A 22,988-nucleotide genomic window follows, 5' to 3' on the forward strand; every position below is an offset into this window, starting at 1 on the left:
AAGTATCATATAATATTGAAGATGGATGGTCTTTTTCCATCATCTTTCTTTATTAAATGAATACATTAGGGTACATATCACAATACTTTTAAATTTTGATACACACTGTTTAAAAACTAAGTCCAATTAATGAATATCAAGCCTACCTAAAAAGAATTGTCTAATATTCTTACACTTCCCAACTTATATAACTTAAATTATCATTAAAATATAATGGAATTGAAAATAGATCTGAAATTTAAAACTACCTTAACGTGTAAAGCTAACACCTCTCATGAAACTGAAACTTACCAAGGACTTTAATAAAAGTGACGCAAAGAAAAATGGTAATTTCTATATTTGATTACTGCTTTGGTTTTTATTAATTGTCCATGTGTACAAAATCTTATTTGTATATATAACATTCTTTTTTACATACTGTTAAGTGTATTTCAATAAGTGCTCCCTTTTTGAAATAATTACTGTACATGTATAATACAATATAAGACACTAGAATGGAAAATAAAAGTGTTAAGGATGAAATAAAAATAATAATAATCTGTAGGAACATATGTTAAATAATTTATAATCATAACATAATAATTTACAACAGTCAATATAACGGATACAAAACTAACCAACAATATTAATTTGACTTAGTCCACAGCACTCGAGTAATGCTTAAAGAATAATCTATACTTTCACGTGTCTAAAAAATAAATCATACAGTTCAAGATAAAAATATACTAAATAAAATCATATTATTTTATACATCTCTACTACTTTTATCACTGCCTTCACTATGTTCAACATTTTCACAAAAAGTTATTAGTCTTGATATAAAGTCTCTGCATTGGAAACGCAAGGATGAGGAAACAAAGGCGTTGTTGATTTTATCTTACAATTACACAGCACAAGTCTGAGAGCAACATAAACCAAATCTGTACAACAATAATTGTTAACAATAAACAACATGATCCACTAAAGATGAGTCCAGGAAGGCAACTGGCGGTACTATCCTGGTTGTTGGAATGCTTTGAGCAAGGTTCTAAACTACGGTGTCCCCACTGACAGCTGTATCCAAGTATGTCCCACCCTGGAACAACAGTTTACTCTTTAACAAAACTTCCATCCAATTTACAGTATGAGTCATAATTACAGTATTTTCCAGCTGTATCCATGTATGTGCAACCTTAGAACAATGGTTCACTCGTTAAAAGTTTCTCTACCCAACTTACAGTAAGATTCAAGTTTGCCACTGACAGTTGTATCAATGTATGTCCCTCTCTGAACAACGGTTTCATTCTTTACCTTGGTTCTTCACCCAACTTACAGTAAGATTCAAGACTATAATGTCACTGCTCACAGTGTATCTGTATATGTCAAACACTTGAACTACTAGTCTACGAGCTGAGAATAAATTTTCATTATGAAGCACACGACTTAGTTTGTCTTGAAATCAACAGAAACATTTCTCCTAGGAAAGTAATTAATTGCCTGCCACACTAGTTTTGGTACGGGTCAAAATTGTGGATGATATTAAAAGGATTACAAATATCAAAAAGTTTTTTCCAAGATCATATCTTTCTACGTTTGACATACTTAAAACCAACAGGAAGAATGTTTAAAATGGTGCATTTGATTTTTTGGGTTTGTAAAATATTTTTTTATTTGATTTAATAGCCCATAAAGATAACTTTCCTGAATACAAGAAAATAGAACATATTTATCATTCCGCGTGAAATTACAACTATTTGAGAAGTAAATTCAGGCCCACATCAAAACGGCTGAAGTTAAAAATGTTAAATTGTTATAGTATGTACATGAGTTATAGCTTCAGCAAGTGACATGTTTTATCCCTCCAATTTGCTTTAGTAGTGGCACATATATGAAGAAACAGACAATGAGAAATTCTTTACCAGTGACAACTGAGCATACAGGTAGATGTGTAGTAGGCCTAGTACCAAAACTATTTTTCTTATATAAATAATTACTGAAATAATATCTTTTAAATACATTACACCAACAGCAGATGATCTCTTGAGCAAGTGGATAAGAAAAATAAATGGAAGGAACCAAGAAGTTCAGCAGTCTACTCCCGAAACTCACCAAATCTCTGCAATAATTCATACTAAGAAAATCTCACCACCAACAGGTTCAAATTTCAGCAGCAACCTTCAGTCTACTGTGTTCCCAAACATTCATCGCTATGAGGATGGCTCATATGTAAAACAACCTGCCTACCTCAAGAGACCAAGACCTATAATCTCAACCAAAAAACCTTATTCTGTTGAAGAAGAGAACGAGATAATAAGTATTTGTGAAACTGTAAGTACCTTAAGCACAGACATTCTATCAATTAGAACCAAGATCAATGCTGAAAATTAGGGCAACCAGAAGAACAAAGTTGATCAGAGAATAGATCTTGTACAAAAGGCACCAAACTCTTCACATTTTTTAGCACAGGCAAAAAGGAAAAAAGTGAAGGTCAAACAGACTCAGCTTTTCCCGACCAGAACATTCATAAACTCAAAATTAACAAAACACAATCCAGACAAGGTAAATTTATAAGTCCCACACTCCACCAACAACCAACAGATTTGTCGGCCCATATTAGAAAAGCAGATGGAAAAAACTCACCTGAGAAAACCAAAATTCTCCACCACAACGTAGACCGACTTAGCAACAAACTTGATAGGCTCAACCATTTCCTTGATCATTCTAAGCCTGACATAGTTGTGCTGACAGAACATGGACTTAGCAACAGCATTCTTCCTAACGCTAATCTGATCAATTATAACCTCATAACTTCCTATTGCAGAGTCAACCATATCAAAGGGGGCGTGTCTATATACAAACGCAAAACTCTAGCCAACTCTGTAAAAGATCACAGCATTGCTAATCTAAGCCAAGAATTAATCTGTGAAATGGCTGCCGTAAAAATGATGACAGGGAAAGGTGATCTCTTTGTCTTGGGGATGTACCGACCTCCAAATGCTCCTTTTGATGAAACACTAGCATTGATTGCCGAGGCTTTGGATACTATTCCACAAAATAACTGCGGAATCTGTTTGGTTGGAAATCTGAATGTTGACAGTCTGGAAGATACCAATGAGAAGTTCCTCCTCCGTGATCTTTTAGCTTCCTATGACATAGCTAGGCTTGATCTACCACCAACAAGAATCACCAACACATCCATCTCATCCATAGACGTTGTGTGCACTAATCTGAACAATACCATGACAGATGTAGATATTGTGGACACTGGCATATCCGACCATACAGGGCAGTTATGCACTATCAAGTTTCCTTGTAGATCTAAAAAGAACCCAACATCTTGCAACAGAACCTTCACCTCTCGTAACGTGGCACTTTTTAAAAACCTAGTGTCTAACCAATCTTGGGAGAAAATCTACAAGGCATCAGAAGCAGACATGGCATATGATAACTTTATCAACATTTTGGCAACCGTGTTAGACATAACTTGTCCTTACAGAAATTCAAAACGCAATAGTCAACGATCTAAGCTAACCATCTCCAGCCCAGAAGCAGATAATCTAAGAAGATTATATATTGCTGCTAATAACAGATACATTCTCACAGGTCAGGAAGAAGACAAAATAGCAGCCTCGAGAACAAAAAAGGAATATGACTTAAAATTAAGATCTATCAGGCGTAAGGCTAATGAAAAGTTGATAACTGACTCTGAAAATAAAAGTAGAATGATTTGGAGCATGATTAATTGTGAAAGGGCTTCGAGAATGAGTGCTGAACAAGAAAAATGGAAGCTAAGCATCGCAGGAGAGCAAACTGAGGAACCCTTAAAGATAGCAGAACATTTTAACAAGTTCTTTACAACAGTGGCAGAAAAGACTTTAAAAGCCAATAACCCCCCAAGAACTGTTGGTATAGGTGTTTTTCAGCACAACTCGAGGAGCAAACTTGTTGCTTTCAAACCTACGAGTGAAGAAGTCAGGATTATCATCCAAGGAATGAAATCTTCAATATCAGCTGGTGTAGATGATATCTCCTCAAGACTTCTGAAGCTCTGCAAAGAAGAGTTGTGTGCTCCCTTGAAGGACATCATAAACAAATCGCTTTCACAAGGAGTCTTTCCAAATAAACTAAAAACTGCCAAAATAATTCCTCTGCATAAACAAGGTCAAAGAGATGAAATAACCAATTTTAGACCCATATCACTTATCCCAACGGTATCTAAAGTCATCGAAAAAGTTGTGCTAATAAGACTAATTGAACATCTTGAGTTTAACAAGCTCCTACCAGAGAGAAAACACGGCTTCATCTCTGGAAAATCCACTACAACTGGGCTTGTTGACCTGATTGAGTTTGTTATCGATAGCTTTGAGTCTGGAAACTCTGTTGTTAGTACCTTTCTAGACTTAAGCAAGGCTTTCGATTGTCTTGACCACAGCCTAATACTGAAGAAGCTTGATTCTCTGGGAATATGGGGAACACCTCTCAAAGTTTCACAAGCTATTTGTGTAACAGAAGACAGATTGTTGAAATCAAACATGTTATTGAAGGGTCAGTGAAAAGAGTGGCTTCAGAACCTAGGGGTGTATCACGGGGCGTTCCCCAGGGATCCGTCCTGGGACCCGTTCTATTCATCTTATTTGTTTCAGACTTGCCAAAGTACTTAGAAGGTTACTGCTATCCCATCATGTATGCTGATGACACGGCCTTACTCACTACCAGCAGGTCTGCAGAAGAACTGGAAATAAATGCATACATATCTCTAAGTATGGCACAAGACTATTGTGAAAAGAACGACCTTGTGTTCAATGAAACAAAAACAAAGCAGATGAACCTGGGACGACTAAAAGATAGGGTATCAGGACCTCCTAATATAATAATGACTGACTCACTAAAACACCTGGGAATGATTCTGGATAGCTGTCTTTCATGGACTCTGCATGTTGACTACTTGTGCCAAAAACTAAGCACGGCAACATTTGTTCTGAAAAGGGTAAAGGCCACCAGTACAGATGAAGCTATGACCACCGCTTACCATGCTCTGTTTGAGAGTCACCTACGATATGGTGTGGTACTGTGGGGCAGTACATCTAGTACAAATATTCAAAAAGTTCTTGTCCTGCAAAAGCGTGCCCTAAGGACTATGGTGGGTCTATTGCCGCATGAAAGCTGCAGACAGGTGTTCAAGGATCGCGGAATCCTGACAGTAACAGCTATCTATATTCTGGAGGTAATTCTTCACGCCACAAAGAAAAACTTGAAGAAGCTTGGAGACTTTCGAGGGCATGCAACTAGAAACGCACAGGATTACATCCTCCCACTACACAGGATGGAACTCTTCATACAAGAAATTTTAAGTTCTGAGATAATATCTCTTAGTTGGGATCATCCCAATAGTTCTAAGGTACAGTCAAACATGATACTATTACTGATATGGTACATGGATTTTGTTGCATCAGCTGCTCCCTTTTTATGTTATTTAAGAGGGAAATGGTTTTAACTGCCTATGTACATGAGTGTTCATACACTTGTATGGACAGATTGTGAGTGTTTGCAAATATGGATAATGAAGGGATTGGTGTGCTCAGAATATGTATAAATTCCATTTATTTATTCAGTTGATTCCTTTACCCTCACAAACAAAAATGATGTTTTTATGTATGACCCTCAAATATAATGTAAGCGTAACACGTTAAAATAATAAACATTTATATATATAGAAATCTAGATAACTCCTTATAGAAAGGAATGTTCTGAAAAAGTATAGCAGGCAAGTTGTGATTTTGGGGAAAAATAGTTTTATTCTTATTTTCACTCTTTTCATTTTTATTCTAAGAACAAAAATACTTTTTATTTTTCAGATTTATAATTTCTTTTTGTATTTTTATTGTTTTTGTGTTCTATGTGGAAACTATAAAAATATATATGAGTTTATAGAAAATAAAATAGAAACAAATAAAATAAAAATAGGACTATTTTTGTGAAGCTGGGTATTCTTACAATCTTCAGTCAGTACATTTTGAACAGTCTGTTTTATGTTAAGGCAAATTTAAGCAAACTAGCAAGCACGCACGAATGCACATACACACAAAACACCCACAGAAAGCATAATAAATGTTCCATACTGTAGACTAAGCAAGGGGAAAGATTGCTTCCCGGCTCTCTCGACTAGGGTATACAATGCTCTTCAAAGAATTGGAGTATTGCAAATTCAAGCTGAGACTACAGTCTCGGCTTAAAGAGAATCCATTGTACTCTATCAATGAGTTTTTTAGATTAACCGGGCCACAAGTGTCTAATTCATTGCAATACGTAGTAATTAAAGTTACCAAGTTATACAGGTTTTAAAAGTGAACAGTTTGTTTAGTTAAGTTAGTTAGTTAAATTAGGTCAGTTATCACACAGCTAATCCAGAAGTGCTGGTCAAAGGCACAGGAGAAGGTATTCAGGTATGAAATTTTGATCTGGGCTAATAAACAATTTAACAATGAGAACTTTTGTTTCAGAATGAACTTTTTTCAGGTCCCAATGAATAGTTGGGCTAGAGAGTATGCTTTCATTATTATGAATATTGCAATCCAACATTATAAACTAATATATTGTTTTAGGAGTATTTGTATTACTAGCTTGTTACCAGTTATGACCTAATATTTATCTTTACCAATTATTAGCTTTCAGCAATTCTGTACAAGCACATCTCTACTGCAACAAAGAAGCTATAGAAGTTTTTTCAGATAATTAGAGAGTAAGTGATGAGCCAAATAAGCTGAATGCATCTTGATGATAAGCATGTTACATATGGGATGTGTGTGACAATTTCAATTGTAGTATACAAAAATAACGTGATTTCCTGAAATATTTTATAGAAGTATTTTCCTGAGCAGGAAATGGTTGCCAAACATGCTGGTTCTGGTGGAGGCCAAAATGGAAGGGTTGCAAAAGGATTGAAATGATAAATTTTTCCATGAGCATATTTCAAAAACTTTCAGTCTGTTTATTTTGCTGGCTAATGCTGACATAACTGTTATTTGCATGTTTGACACTTCTTTTTAAATATTTCAAACTAATAAATAAGACCTGTAAAAGTGTAACTTTTAATAATTATAATATTTTTACTTCTTGTGCAATTCCCTCATTTTTACCCTCACCAAAACTAGAACAATAAAGCTGATGATCAATCCCCTTCTGAGGGAAAATTTCTCTAAAGACTGAACATAAAATTAGCTTGTTCTTTTAGAATGCATACTGGTTACTCACTAACCAGACTATATGAAGAGAGAAATTTTAAAGCACACATCAAAGAAAAAGTAATATAAAAAAAGTATGAAATGTAACTGTGTACTTAGGATTGATATATTTTAGTGATTTACTTTTAAACCATGCTCAGCTTAAAATCATTATTTTAGTCCTATTACTTTCCAAAATAAAAGCAATTTTTTTATATCCTTATACCAAATAGTTTATAAAACTTAAGAGGTTACTTAACTCTTAAATTGTCTGGCACATAATTATTGTTAACAATATGTTCTTTTAATTTCCTACTGCTTATACGAGGGGTATCCAAAAAGTAAGTTTCCCTGTTCTGTAAAAAGACGTGTACGTAACACAGCGTGCAGCTGTGGGCGGGGATATGTAGCGCGGTTCGGTTGGCAACAGGTGCGCCGGTCACTGGCCCATTGTCACGCTTCTCAGTCAGTTGCTGCCCAAACATCATGGAGACTCCACTGCGTTCTGCCGCCAGTTGCGAAGTCCGTAGTGTTATTCGTTTCTTGACCGCCAAAAACGAAACTGCCGTTGAAATTCATCGTCAGTTGTGTCATGTGTATGGTGAACATGTTATGTCCGTTCAGATGGTCCGTCGTTGGCGTGCAATGTTTTTGGAAGGAAGAGAAAATGTTCATGACGATGAGCGTAGTGGCCGACCGGCCAATTCTTGGCAACCTGACATCATTAATGCTGTACGAGCAGTTATTGACAATGATAAGCGAGTGACTCTCGATGAAATTATGGATAAACTGCCGTCAAGTGTTGAAGTTAGCCGGTCATCTGTGCACAATATCATGACAGAAGATCTTCAGCTTGCAAAAGTGTGTGCAAGATGGGTGCCTCGCTTATTGAGCAATGCCCATAAACAACAACGAATGGCTGCGGTCCAGTCTTTCTTGCGATTGTTTGACGATGAAGATGAAAACCTTTTCAGTAGAATAGTCACTGGTGATGAAACATGGATTCACCACTCAACTCCAGAGACCAAACGCCAGAGTATGGTGTGGCAAAAAAAAGGAGAGGCAGCTCCTCAAAAAGCCAAAGTTTTTGAGTTGGCAGGAAAGGTAATGGCTACAGTTTTTTGGGACTGCCGTGGAGTGTTATTGATTGACTATCTTCCTCGTGGCGAAACCATAAATGCAGAAAGGTATTGTGAAGTTCTCACCAGACTTCGGCGGGTAATACAGAATAAACGGCGCGGACTTTTGTCGCGCACGGTTCTGCTTATTCAAGATAACGCCCGACCACACGCTGCTCGTGCAACAATGGAACTTTTGAGGAAATTTAAGTGGGATGTTTTTGGTCATCCTCCATACTCACCAGATCTTGCGCCTAGCGATTTTCATCTGTTTCCGGAGCTGAAAAGACACCTTGGCGGTCGGCGATTTGCCAACAGCGATGACCTTCAAAATGAGGTGGATACTTGGCTTAAAAATTTGGCGGGTGAATTTTGTGATGCTGGAATAAAAAAACTACTTCCTAGATACGAAGAGTGCTTAGAAAGGGATGGTAACTATGTAGAAAAATAAGGTATGATGTAAAAAGTTGAATAAATGTGTTTCAGCTATTTTTTGAGTCTTTTTAACTTTTTCATAATTAATGGAAACTTACTTTTTGGATACCCCTCGTATTTATCATATTCAGTGCACTAATGATAATGATCAACATTTTTATATTTCTGTTCAAACTATTTTTGACAGGCACTGCTTGATATTGTTTGACTCAAAATTAACACTAAAAGATCAAACCGTAGGAAATTCCATGCAATATATAAGAATTACAAATGCATGTAGTTTAATACAATACACAATTTTGAAAATAGCTAAAAAAGTTACAGTATTCTTGTCACCATAAATTCATTAGTACTGGACTGTTCCTATGGTAGAGTACGTATTTTGTCGGACTGGATTATTTGTACAACAGATAAAAAAATTTTTTGTATTTTGTGATCAAAAGGTTACTCTGTCTTGTTTGATCCAAACTTTTGAAACATTTTTTCTAAATTAATTTAAATCCACAACAAATACAATTTTGATATTGATACACCACTACAAACAATTAAAATTTACGATTTTTTACCACAAAAATATAAATAAATAAGCTTATATTAGTTAATAATGATATACTATTTTATTTTATATGAATTAGAATATTACCTGGTATTAGTTGGACATGCAACAGTGTCACAAGTCTTTGCTGTCAATGCAGTTGGACATCAAGTTGTTGCTCACTAGTTTGTTAGGCCGTGCCCACGTGTAAACATAGCCATCCTGGCAGGCAGCCACAAAACAATCCTCTCTAAATACCAACGCTGTCAAACGTTCGTGTGCAATCTTTTTACAAATTAAAGGTTCTAAGAGTGGACATTCGTCGAATCTGGGGCATGCGCTGGTCCCTATAAGCCTCATTGGATCATCTGCAGAATTGTGGGGTGTAGGGGCGGACCCAGAGTTCCTCGACAGGTTGCGTTTATGGTTGCTACTACTTTCCTTCCGATCGCCAAACCCTCCCAGCCCCCCAACCAGTCTTTGCGTAAATGAAGGTGGTGAATTATGAGTATTACAATCTTGAAGGTTCTCCTTATCTTTGTTATGAATTGAGTTAGATTGAACATTATTGCATTTAGTATGAAAACTACTGCCACCAGCTGATCCGTTACCACTGACTGAGCCTGCAACATTTGTCCTCGTCCTCGGACAGATGGGTTGTCGTAACACATCCTCAGTGATGTCCCACAGACAGAGCTGTGTGTCCTGCCCTACGGAGCCCAACCTATAACAGATAGGCGACTCCAGTCTGTTGCACTCTGAGGACGTCGAGATACGCTTGTTACACTCGTGACTGTACTCGTCGTCAGAACCACACACAGCATCACTGGCACAATGTCCCAAGGATGTCGTGAAGGGGTCAAAGGCCACAACACTAACCCAACTATGATGTCCTTGTCCTCTCGCAACAACACGTTTCTCATAAAAACTCCACACAGTCACTAAATCATCCTCTCCGCCAACCACCACGTACTTGCCATCTGGTGACCAACACACACACAAGAAGCCACCAAAGTAACTCCTTGCAGCTCCAACCAATTCCATTGTGTCGTAGTGGAAGACCCGCAGAAATCCATCTTGTGATACTACGGCAAGATGTTGTCCACAGGGTGAAAATGCGAACTCATTGATGCTGCAGCCTTCAGCTCCAATTACCCACCGATATAGCGGGTTACGTGTCACCTTGGTTTTGCAGGTATGTATTGAGTAGCCGTCACCCTGTTTGAATGTCTGGTAGTGAGGCTGGGATGTGCCACACAACATCTCTTCATTGTACAAATAGAGCTGGCCACTCGCATGAGATACCAGGAACAAATTTGGAGATCCAGGCACCCACCTGATACAAGTCACTTTGGTCTTGTCTATTAGCCTCTGGAACAATGAAATCAATTAATTCATATTTAATATATAGCTTAATGTTCTTTCAAGTTTAATTAAAACTAACACAGTAACTCAGTTTTTTATGATTGAATTATATTTAAAAGTAGAGATCTTTACTAATTTTTTACCAATATTTACAAACCGAGAAAAATGTATAAGAGTACATATGAAACTAAACATTTCTGAAAACCCAGCAGAGATCACTTCTGGCTGGTTTATACCTTCCAGTTGAACCTACCACTGGGCACAGCAAAAATCGATGTGTCACTTAAATCTGGGCAACCTTATGGATGTCCAGAAGCCGCACATCGCTAACCGAAAATGTCGAGATTCTGGGGTGCAAAGGTAATTGATAGGTCTAGTCTACTGCGGGAGATGACTGTTGGAGTTGGTGGGGTTCATTCCCTAAGTATCAGAGATTCTTGCTAGCCTCAACAAGGGTGTGCCACCCCATGCCTGCTTTGACTGGAGAGGCTGGTTCAGAGCTGGTTTTCCCTTCTTTTGAGGGGACATGCCTTTGAGATTAGTGCCCTAATTCTCCTTCATGGATTTTGATAGGAGCGGTCCCTACCTCTTAACCTTATCCATCCTGAATATCCTGTCACTCCGGAAGCAGTGCTAAGGTTCTTATAGGACTAAGTGCAATTTATAAGCTTCTTGTCCTAAGAGTACAAAAAAAATTTCTGAACTACACATCTTTAATTATTATGATGTACTAAACATACCTTGAACTAAAACTTGTAAAATGTATAGTATAGTCATCAAATAAATTCTACATCAGCCATAATTATATTTTACATTATGCAAAAAAGGTTTGGGTGAGTGGTGGGAACTGGCTATGAAGTACGGTAGAAGTTAGTGGAAACTCCTTGGTGGAATTCATTGACAGTTTCACACAGGTCTTTTTAGTGACTTCATGAACTTTGTGTGTATTTGAAATAATCCTCTCAGTTTCAATGAACTTTTGAAGTAGAATTTTTCATATTGAAAGCATCCAGCCTCATTGCTTGAAATCAAGTCAAAACACTCACTAATTGTGTCCCTAATTCTACAGGGACTAGGAGCTAAAAATGACTAAATCCCAAAATTTCACTCTGTTAGGTTAGGGATATGCCCCAAAACTGTATAAGCCTATTAGCAAGCATTTTCCCATCTACAAGAATTATGAAAAAAACTATCACTACAAACCCAATAAAATTAATGAGAAGAAACATGTTTTTAGTGCCAAAATGTGCAGAAATTAATTGTTTTCAATAAAAAATATATATATATATATATATATATATATATATATACTTTCAAAAACTTTGAAAATCTAACAAGTACGAAGTATAAAATAAGCTAAAAAGGTTTTAATTTGAACAAATTTAAGTTTAAAGTCTCAGTTTTATTTAACAGTTTTTACTATGTTCTGCATATTGTTTTTACTTGTTCAAAATTTCAAAGAAAATGTAATTTATCTTGTTTGTTTTTTACTAACAAACATACATATGATATATCAAGAGTGAAGACAATTTGAATATGAAATAAACATAAATAAAACTACTTATTGGGTTTCATTGTTTGTAATATATACAAATTTAATAATAAATATAAAAATTGTATTATTTTATATATATATATATATATATACTGAACCAGTAATATAGCAACGGTCGGTCTGGAGCAGAAAAGAACGTGCTGTCACGATATTGCAGGCTGGTCCTCAACACTGTTCTACTTTACGAGCACTTGCTCTTTGATTATCCTGCAATAGCAAGGGAGCGGTATGCTATGTTTGGTAGTTTGTACAAGGGTGGTGAATTTCCCCAGGAGGACCTGATAGGTTGTTTTTGGCGGTTTGAGGTACTGCTGAAATCACAGAGTGGTAGGCCTCATGGTGTGCTAAAGAACCTTGAGGCTTAAGTGCATGGCAATAGGCCGCCCCATAGAAGAAGAAGAAAAAGCAATATAACAACAGCTAGTCTTAAAAGAGTTTAATGTTCATTTCTGAAGAAAAATGATGACCATGTAGGAGATTAAAGGATAACCACACTTAGCCAAATCAAACAAAAAAAGGTAAATGTTCTATTGTGTTGATGCCGTTTTCTTTCAATACCTCCGAAGTTTGTACAGTGGTGTATGATGAGGTGTTGTTATAGTGCAGCTTTAGAGACCAATGTTCAAGCTCTAAAAATGTCTGGCAAACATTGTGGAGTTGATTGTTTACTTAATTTTATTATGATTAAGTAAAGAAAATTTTGTTGGAGTCAGCTTATATCTTTAAACACCCAATTCAAAACAGTCACGCAAAATTGTAAACATGCTTCTGATCTAATCCTTACTGAAGCTTCGCTTAAAATGTAAGTGAAGTTTCAATCACAGTGCGGCTTACTTGAAAGTTCATCATCCTGATGTGAAATACAATATGTCCAAAATTCAGAATGCCATAGCAAATAGTTGCACGTGATAAATATTTAACACCAAAAGTAAGGCTAAAACATACACAGTTTTTGGGAAAAAAACTGATTTTAAAATTGTAGAAAATTATGGAATTCATGATTGATGATGACTTAAACTTCATGTATGGACGACCCAGGTTATCTGATAAATCTATACAAACTGAAACAATTAGATAAGGTTTGTGTTACCGTAGAATGCACAGTTTAACCATATTTCAAAACTATTGGTATGATCTTAATATAAGTTTTTTTTAAATTTTTTATGACAACATTTTGTTACCAAGTAGGCCTGTATATTTGTCATGTCCACAGTCATGTTTTTCACTTTATTTCTTGTATGCAAAACCTTATGTTGCAGAGTTTGACATTTGGAAAAGAGGATACATACCACTTCTTAAAATATTGTTTCAGTTTTTTCAAATGTAAACATAAAAAAATAAAATTATTTTCTGTCAGCAAAACACTTCAAACATAGAATGTTACATTACTTGTGGAATCAAAGTTGTTTCAAAAAGCATTTTACAATACTAAGTTTACTCATTATGTTACAAAAAGACATTAAATAACTTACATCTTCATTGAATAGCTTGTTGATCTCCTTCTTGATAGGATCTATGACCTGCACCTGACCAGTGGAGAAGCCAACTAACAGAGATACAGTGTCCGGAGTCATGGTGACAGTGTTGAAGTCATGACAGGTGGGACTTGTACCTTTGTACATCTTCTTATCCACAGGCTTGGTGAGGTCAGCAGCCTGCAACAGGTAACATAAACCCAATATACTTATTTGATCTTGTATTATTCACTAACACAAATCCAAGCTTTATTGTAATAACTATCTTGTGATTATATGCTGTGATTAAGATTTAGGTGCATGAGATTAATTTTATGCCACTCAACAGCAGATTTAATGGTTGAATGCTGTGCGAGTTGGTTTTTCCATTTAGGTCATATATCATCAGGAAAAAGTTAGTCATCACAGACATTATTAACAAACAAGAATAACAAAAATCCAAAATTAAAGCCTTGAGGCACTCCAGAACTGACAAAAAACTTATTTAACTATAGTGAACAGAACACACTTAACTAAATTGTACTTGAAATGCCAATGCTAGAATCAGTTTTCCTTAGTTGAATCTCTGATGAAACTAAGCTGGTGTGGAGAAATATGATTTCTAACTCTCCTAAAAATAGAACTGCAAATAACATTCTCAAATATATTTTTATGACAACTACCACAGAAATTAATCTATAAGTAGAGTTCTAATCACTTTTTACCACAATCTTGATACACAAATGAGAAAAAGCTTCCCGTTTAGAATCCCTGAAATAAAGAGTACATTGGTGACACCAAGCAAAACATTATTCACCCTAGTGCAGTTGGAATCGTACTTCCTGTTGGATCTACAAACAATGAAATACTCTGGGATAAAGGAACATCACAGACATTCTAATTAGAATAGTAAAGTACATAACTGTTTACTAACAATTGTAGCCTTTGATCAATCTAAAGTTGACAAATATTTATAATTAGTACGGAGCATATCTCTGAATGGACATATTAAAAGAAATTTATACATTATTAACTACTTGAAAGTCACATTTCGCAGGAATAAAATCTTAAGTCTACATTCGCATACACAGCATGTAACATACTGAATCCTTTGAAAATGGTACTAACAATCTCAGTGAGGCTAGGTCATAAACTGAGCTTTTATTTTGCCTGATATGTTTAGAGGCCACACATATCACTATTTTGGATTTCTCTTTCTTTTCAGTTGTTAGTTTTTAAGACAAATATTGTCGGTTCAGACAGGAACTAACACTGTTCTGTTCAACATTGTATGTTCAATACAGTTTTAAACCAAAATAAATTGTTTAGAAATTATAAAGATGAGATTCTAAGCTTTAACTCATGCATAAACATTACGGACTCATGTTGTTTTAGCTATGAAAAATATCCCAAGATAATGACCAAATCTAATTTTCCATCCGCTTGTCTAGCAATGACGACAAAATTGTTGAATTTTGGAAAATTCAACTGAGGTTATTATTTGTCTTAGAACCTGATAGTAGGATCCACTTTTAACATCTAATTTTGTAGAAGAAGTGGTCAACTGAACATTTTACTACCAATGTATAGTTTTTTTATCTACAAATTTTAAAATAAGGCTAACATTTAACATTGTTTTACGCTGTCAGTCGATAAAAAACATAATTTAGCTGATAAAAATATATATAGGGTGTAAATTAATTCCTGATATGCCTGGATATATTCCAAATGGAATGAGATATCGATGTACAATCTTCACCATACCTATTAAAATACTTTTTTAGACTGTTTGAAGGATAAAAAATAATGTAGTAAGTACAGGAGTAGTAATCCTAGCAAAAGTTAAGGGCAAATAATCCCAAAATTCAGGGTAAATATAATCATACCTTGTAGACTCTTGGAGCAATTGGAAAATTCTTTAAATATTACTAAATGTTAATAAAAACACTACTTTTTCCAAATTGTTTATTTTTCGGACGAGGCCTTTCGAAACCAAAGGTTTCATCTTCAGGCAACTCCACAAATAAATATTTACACCATATGTTATTTTAATATTAATTGTAACAAACAATGTGTAAATATTTATTTGTGGAGTTGCCTGAAGATGAAACCTTTGGTTTCGAAAGGCCTCGTCCAAAAAATAAACAATTTAGAAAAAGTAGTGTTTTTATTAACATTTAGTAAATATATAGTCATACCTATTACAACATTGTAACTGACACGTAAACTAAATCACTTTAATAATTAATTACATATTGAATGTAACATAATAAACAATTTAGAAAAAGTAGTGTTTTTATTAACATTTAGTAATAATATAGTCATACCTATTACAACATTGTAACTGACACGTAAACTAAATCACTTTAATAATTAATTACATATTGAATGTAACATAATAATGTATATATATATATATATATATATATATATATATATATATCAATTATAATTTAAATTAACCATTTCGATTAAACTCTAACATAAATCTCTTTAATACAAAAAAGAGATTTTTTTTCTTCTGTTGGAAATGGAAATAAAACTCTCATACTTCAACAACACGTAATGATTCTTTGAAGACATTGAAACGTATGAAAAATTTTATGATCATGTATGATTATTGCATAATTGTATGATTAACTCAAAAAAGAAATGTATTTTTTAATTTATAAGAATAATGTTATAATTAATATTTAAAAAAATATCCTAATGCTCATTTAGGATGGAATGGCCCGGCTTGAATTTCATTCTCTAGATGTCCTGTGAATAGACAGAGACAAAAACAGAAAATAAATTTTTCCTTGCCCCAGAAGACAAAAGAGAAATTGTCCTGGCCTACCAAGTGATTGGCTTCAATGATGCTCAGCCAAATTTCATAGTTGGACTTGTACCAACAAAGAATTTATTCTTATTGGCTGAACGTAAGCAAATCCTACCACTGGTGAGGCTAGAAATATTTAATTTTATCTGTCTGTCTGTCAACACAATAATTTGAAAATGACCTGACCTATAGACTTTATAAATTATACAATTATAAATTTGTAAACTAAATGACAGTTTTATTCATAACAATAAAAGGGTATAAGCTTACACAACCCCCTTTTATTTATTTATAAAATTATTTCTTTTATTATAATCATAAATACTGCAACTAATTCTGATTACAACAACAACACTATGTGGTTTGGGTTTGATATGTATATTCTAAACTATAGGGGAATTGATGACTATTTGCAAGAAGACCAAAATCGGCCAGTTGTTTGGTAAGTGTTTGACTACCGCCTTTAGAGTTAAAAAGGATATGTCTACAATGCCCTATTATTCAGCATGAATAATTCGTGTAAATCTACAGGTAACAGCTAGCCTATATTTATAAAAATGTAAAAAACAAAAGTGTGTAACATTTCATTATTTTTTACTATTTTGAAGGGTGATGTCTGACAGCTTATGACACAAACAACACATGTATTTTGCTATTGTACTACTTGCAGCAATTACTCAAATACCATAGAAAAGATTTTACTTTTTTTAACTTAATTTGGAACAATATTGTTATTTAATACATTAAAAATAGCTGGCAATAATGAATTGTAAACAACTATAATTAGAACATTATTGTATTCGATAGTTTAGGTGAGTCATCCCATATCAAATCAACACAGGATAAACATTACCACCTCAGAATTTGATGAAATATGGTATGAAAGCAGTCCTCATATAGATTAGGAAATATGCCAATATTCCCCTAATATTTCAAAGTGTTTAAAAGTTACAGTTATTAAAAGTTCCTCAAAATTAACAAAAAAAAACTGGAATCAACATATTTTGAAATCACCATAGCTTTTCTCCTAATCGAGCTAGAGAGATGGGAGTGGTGTCATTTTATTCAGTTTTTTTTTATTTTATTTATTTTTATTTATTTATTATTAACGGCAAGCAGCCAATTTACATACAATATGCAATAAGATGGCAGTACAGTGTATATAGTGCAGTAAAAAGTACAACTAGTATAAAATAATACAGAGCTAGCAATGGCAGAACACAACACAATATGACAATGATCGATTCCAAGTCCCAATAACTGTCCATCACAACAAGAAAGTTTAGTTATACACTAATATCATATAAAAATCAACAATATATTATGAAATAGACCAACGTACAATAGAATCAACAACAATGCATAAAATAGAATAGTATAACAACAACAAGTACACGTAAATAACAACAACCAAAATAATATAAATACACCAATGATGCAAAAAGTCGAAATTAAATTAAATGTACCTTGCAGTAGAGCAGAAACATAATAAAAATACATAATAGCAAAAGCTAAAAAATGAAATAGTCTTAAAGTTACAGGGGATTTTAAGTGTGTTGAGACAAAACATAAGTGGCCCCCTTTCTGATTTGATGTAGGCCATCAGCGAAAAAATCGCACTCTGATGCAACACGATTCCCCAGGCGAACAAATCTTGCCAGTGGACTGTTGAAGTCGTAGTTCGTGGAGTGGTACTTGCGGCTGAAAAGCCCACTAGATCTGGGCACTGCACATGGGCGCCAACTAACTTCCACAACATGAGTACATCTGCTACATCACGGCGCAAAGACAGAGTTGGAATATTAAGTTCTGCAGTTAATGCTTCCACGGGAACATCAGGATAGTTGTAGCCAATCCTCACACCGACCAGACGAATGAAGCGTCGCTGGAGGGCCTCAAGTCTAGTCCTGGCACCAACTGTATAAGGAGACCACACAGGACTGGCATACTCCAAGAGTTGTCTTACCAACGAACAATAGAGAGAACGTAGGGCAGAAGGATTATTGATGCCTCTAGAGAATCGAGATATAAAGCCCAACATCTTGTTAGCCTTACTACAAATAATATTCAAATGCTCAGTAAATCCCATGTCACTAGAAAAACACACGCCCAAATCTGTTACGTTCAAAAGTCTTGGAATTTCGGAATTGGATATAAAGTAAGAGTACAGAATCGGTGATTTGATTCTATGAAAGGTAACAACAGAGCATTTGCCGGGGTTCACAGACATATTATTGCTTTTGCACCATTCCTCCACTGCAATCAAGCTACTTTGTAGTTTTAAAGAGTCTTGTGGGGAGGAAATTTCCATGAAGAGCTTAAGATCATCCGCAAATAGCAGGGCGTTGACATCGACCACCTCCATGAGATCGTTAACGAAGACATTGAAGAGGCAGGGGCCCAACAACGAGCCCTGAGGCACTCCTGAAGATGGCGAGAATCTGGTAGATGTGGAGGAACCAATTTTAACACAAAGATAACGATCCCGGAGATAGCTGGAGATCCAAGACAATAAGGGGTTGGCAACTCCGTAGCCCCTCAACTTTGATGCAAGAATAGAGTGGTCAACCCTATCAAACGCCTTTGCCATGTCAATGTACACGGTATCCATTTGCTTATTCTTGCGAAAGGAACCAAGCACATGCTCTTGGAAGAGTAGAAGATTGGTTACTGTGGATTTACCACGCATAAAACCATGCTGTGCGGGGTGGATTGATTTCGATATGAAGCGACTAAGCCTATCAACCACAAGGCCTTCGAATAGCTTGCCAATCACTGGAAGGATGGTAATTGGCCGGTAGTTCCGTACATTGTTAATGTCCTTGGACTTGTGCAAGGGGATGATAAAGCCATTCTTCAAAGCGCTGGGGAATATGCCCATTTCCAGTGACTCGTTGAAGAGAGATGTAAGAGGATCAACGAGGAGGCTGCGGCAGCGATGAATGACAGAAGGAGGAACGTTGTCAAGCCCCGCGCCCTTAGTGATATCCAGATGCTCAAGCTTGAGCAAGACCTCCTCCCTGGTTAGTTTTAGGCAGCATAAGCAGTCCGAATTGGCGTAACAATGGTTGAGGGAGCAATGCGATTGTGGCGAATAGACAGAACTAAAGTAAGTGGAAAACAATTGGCATATGCTTGAGGAATCCGTGGCCTCCTCTCCATCAAGTGTTTTAAATGTTCTTTCTTTAGATTTACAATACAACATACTTTGTCTAATAAAGTCCATTATAAAATAAAAACAATTATAAACTAAAACCTTTATTTTGTAAATAACTAAATTTTTGTCTTAGAAGCAACCCTCTTTTAAGTACTCAAATTATAATTATGATAATATAATCACCATCACAATGAAATTAAGTAAAGTAAGGATAACATAGTATGAAATTTTTATAAAAACTCCTAAACACCCTTTCTTAAATTAATATTTAACCACCAACCCATTAGCCTACCACTTTGAAATTTTGAGAATCACTTACTAAAACTCTTAAACTATTTATATAATTTTTTTTTAATTTTCAAAAATGCACTTTTTGAGAAAATCCAAATTTTTAATTTGATTTTTCAGCAAAATCTTTTATTACAAAGTATGTTATGTTGTAAGAAATCGAAAGAAAAAGAATTTAAAACTAAGTAAAATGACATTACTCCCATCTCTCTAGCTCGATTAGGGAAAAAGCTATGGTGATTTCAAAATATGTTGGTCTGGTTTCTAGGTGGATTTTGAAGAATTTTACATAGCTGTAACTTTGAAACTGTTTGAAATATTCAGGAAAAATTTGCATTTTTCCTAATTATGGACTACCTTAATACCAATTTTCATGTAATTCTGAGGTGGTAAAGTAATTTTTTTTTATTTTAGTGTGTTGATTTCATATGGAATGACCCAGGTATTTATAATTGATAATTTAGTAATCTGATTTGATTGTGGTGGTGGCTGTTTACTATACTCCAGCGAAATTTGAATAGTAAAACTATATAATACTAAAACATTTGATAGATTCAATCAATCTTTATTAGATAATTACAAAGCAGGCTATAAAAGAATAATTACTGTATGTATTTACATAAATATATAGTGCATTTAATTTGAGTTTCACAGTGAGTTTAATTTTGGTGACTTACTTTGTTTCCAGGTAAAAACGTGTATGCAGCAAATGCATAATAACATAATCAATTTTCAACTTAATTTACAGTGTAACATTGACCAATTTTATCTCCAAGATTTTGGAGCAATAAACTTATCCATATCTTAATATACAACTAACTAGTATAAATTTACTAGTAGTAGTTAGTATAAGTCAACTTTAATCATAATAAAATATTTACACCATTTTTATAATTAATAATCTAGCATATCACTCACTATAAATGAGTCCCTTGACACTATTACAAAGGATGTCTGTTAAAAGAATCATGAACTAAAAGGGGTGTTGAGAGCAAGTCTTGTACCTTTTTGGTTTTGGTGTTACCCGGAGGCTATTATTTTTGGAAAATGTTTCTTACCGGAGACCTAAAAAGACTGCATTAATAGAAAAAATATACTTTATTTGACATAATGTGAAAATTATGAAAATTGGTTCTTATGTTAGCTGCCTCCCAAAAGGAAGCAATGTCGGCAAAAACGAGGCCACTCAGTCTCTGTCTACTGTTTGTTATTAGACTAAGTAGATTTAGATTAGGTTATCATAAATATGTTACTTCTAGTACCAAAGTTAAAGATAATCTTTACGAGCACTCACTGATCTGAGCTTCAATTTGGGTATTAGCACTCATGTGATCTGAGCTTGAATTTGGGTTAATCTCAAGGGATGTTTTATTCACCACAAAGGTGGCGTGGCATCAAGAGCTAATATGTATGTATGTATTTACCTACTTACTTAACCTAATAACAGGTAGTAGATAGGGACAGACTAGTCTACTTCCCTTAGAAATCCCTTTCTTTAGGGAGGCAGAAAACAAGAACTGATCATCATAATGAGAATAAGTCAATTAAAGTCTTTTCTTTTTAATAATGCAGTTTTTTTTTTAGGTTCCTGGTAAAAAAATTCTTCCAAACATAGTGGCCTTTGGATAATACCAAAGTATTACCTTTTAAAGTATATTTCCTCCAATTATTAAATAATTTTTATGTAAATGTTTTTAAAATATTTGAATTTTAAGATTATTACATATTAACCGAACGTCAGACAGCAGCTGAGCTCTATCCATTATTCTCTGCCACAACGATTTGAAACTGGTTGTCATAGCAACCGAATGCCATTTTGCTTTCTGTATGTTGCTGAGTTTTTTAAATGAAAAAGAAGTAGTGCAAATTCTTTGATCACTGAAACTTCACAAGTTATTTTGTTAATTTTTATATTGTAATTGATTTTTTTAGTAAATAATACAAAAAAGGTTATTTCTACCTATCTTGACATTTTAGAAAAAGACTGTGGGCATACACTTTTAAAAAACAACTAGGCTAGACATAATCCTAGATATCTTTTATTCATCATTGGAACTATTCCTTTCTGATATAAAACCAGCTGAACCATAGTGTTATTTGTAATACCTACAACATAATTCCGAATGATTTTGGTTTTGGTAGTTTAGATAATCATAAACATCGAAGATTTCATTGTGATGGTGGCCACTTATTAGACTAAAGCCTTCAAATTCCCGGGTCTGTTTCACAAATCTATTCCAAAAGCAAAGGGTCTATCTTGAATTCTAGCCATTTATGAATTGCTCATGAAAACATCCTAGATCACCTGTGTTACAAGAAATAAAAGCCTAGTAAACACGTTAAGCTTAAATTAAAAGTTCCCTGATGTAATAATATGTTTGAAAATTGTAGGATAAGAGAATGATAGTGAATACCATCATGTTAAATACTTAAAACATAATATGTAGATACCTTTCTGTCAAACCTACTAGTAACAAATGGGCTATCATAATAGTCCAGGAGAAGATGAGGACTAAGAGACTAAATTCAGAATATAAAAGTGCAACTTAAGAAAGACATGAAATCAATAATCTTATGATATACATAATAATCATAAAATGTTACCTTTTTAACGCCTTTATAAATGAAGACATAGAGTTCTCTCCCAATGTTAAAACATATCCTATCACCATTACCACTAGGATCCGGTAACGTAACAAATGACACTCGAACAGATGTGCTACCTTGCATATTAGTGTAGCCTACACGATTAGGTCTAGAATACTCCGATAACGTAATTAATCTATAAATGCCTTCCCTAGTAACAAACTGAGTTTTTAACTCCTCTTTCCCACCACTATCAACATTCACCGCCATTTTACACAAACTACTAGCAGAACAAGTACTCACTGAGTAGCAGACAGTGGTTCAGGTTAGGGTGGGGGATGCTAATGCCGATTAAATAATCGTCCTCGTTATTAAACTATGTATTATAACTAATTATGTAAACATAATAACTTTTAATTTCAATCTCTCTCTCTTTTTGTAGGAGTTTTAAATAGTTGTGCGTATAGTGTTTTTA

The 22,988-nt window shown here is 34.6% G+C and overlaps 1 protein-coding gene across 1 annotated transcript; it reads right to left on the reverse strand.

Moving 5' to 3' along the window:
• Positions 1-537: 537 nt before the first annotated feature.
• Positions 538-22,810, reverse strand: LOC124374037 (WD repeat-containing protein 20). The gene is made up of 4 exons (XM_046832342.1): positions 22,532-22,810; positions 13,680-13,862; positions 9,396-10,658; positions 538-1,075 (listed from the first exon to the last, which is right to left on the reverse strand). Exons 1-3 carry the CDS (start codon positions 22,781-22,783, stop codon positions 9,423-9,425), a joined length of 1,671 nt encoding a protein of 556 aa, XP_046688298.1. The 5' UTR covers positions 22,784-22,810; the 3' UTR covers positions 538-1,075; positions 9,396-9,422.
• Between the last annotated feature and the right edge of the window lie 178 nt (positions 22,811-22,988).

Source organism: Homalodisca vitripennis, chromosome 1 (assembly GCF_021130785.1).
Source record: "Homalodisca vitripennis isolate AUS2020 chromosome 1, UT_GWSS_2.1, whole genome shotgun sequence".
In the NCBI taxonomy this organism is placed as follows: Eukaryota; Metazoa; Arthropoda; class Insecta; order Hemiptera; family Cicadellidae; genus Homalodisca; species Homalodisca vitripennis.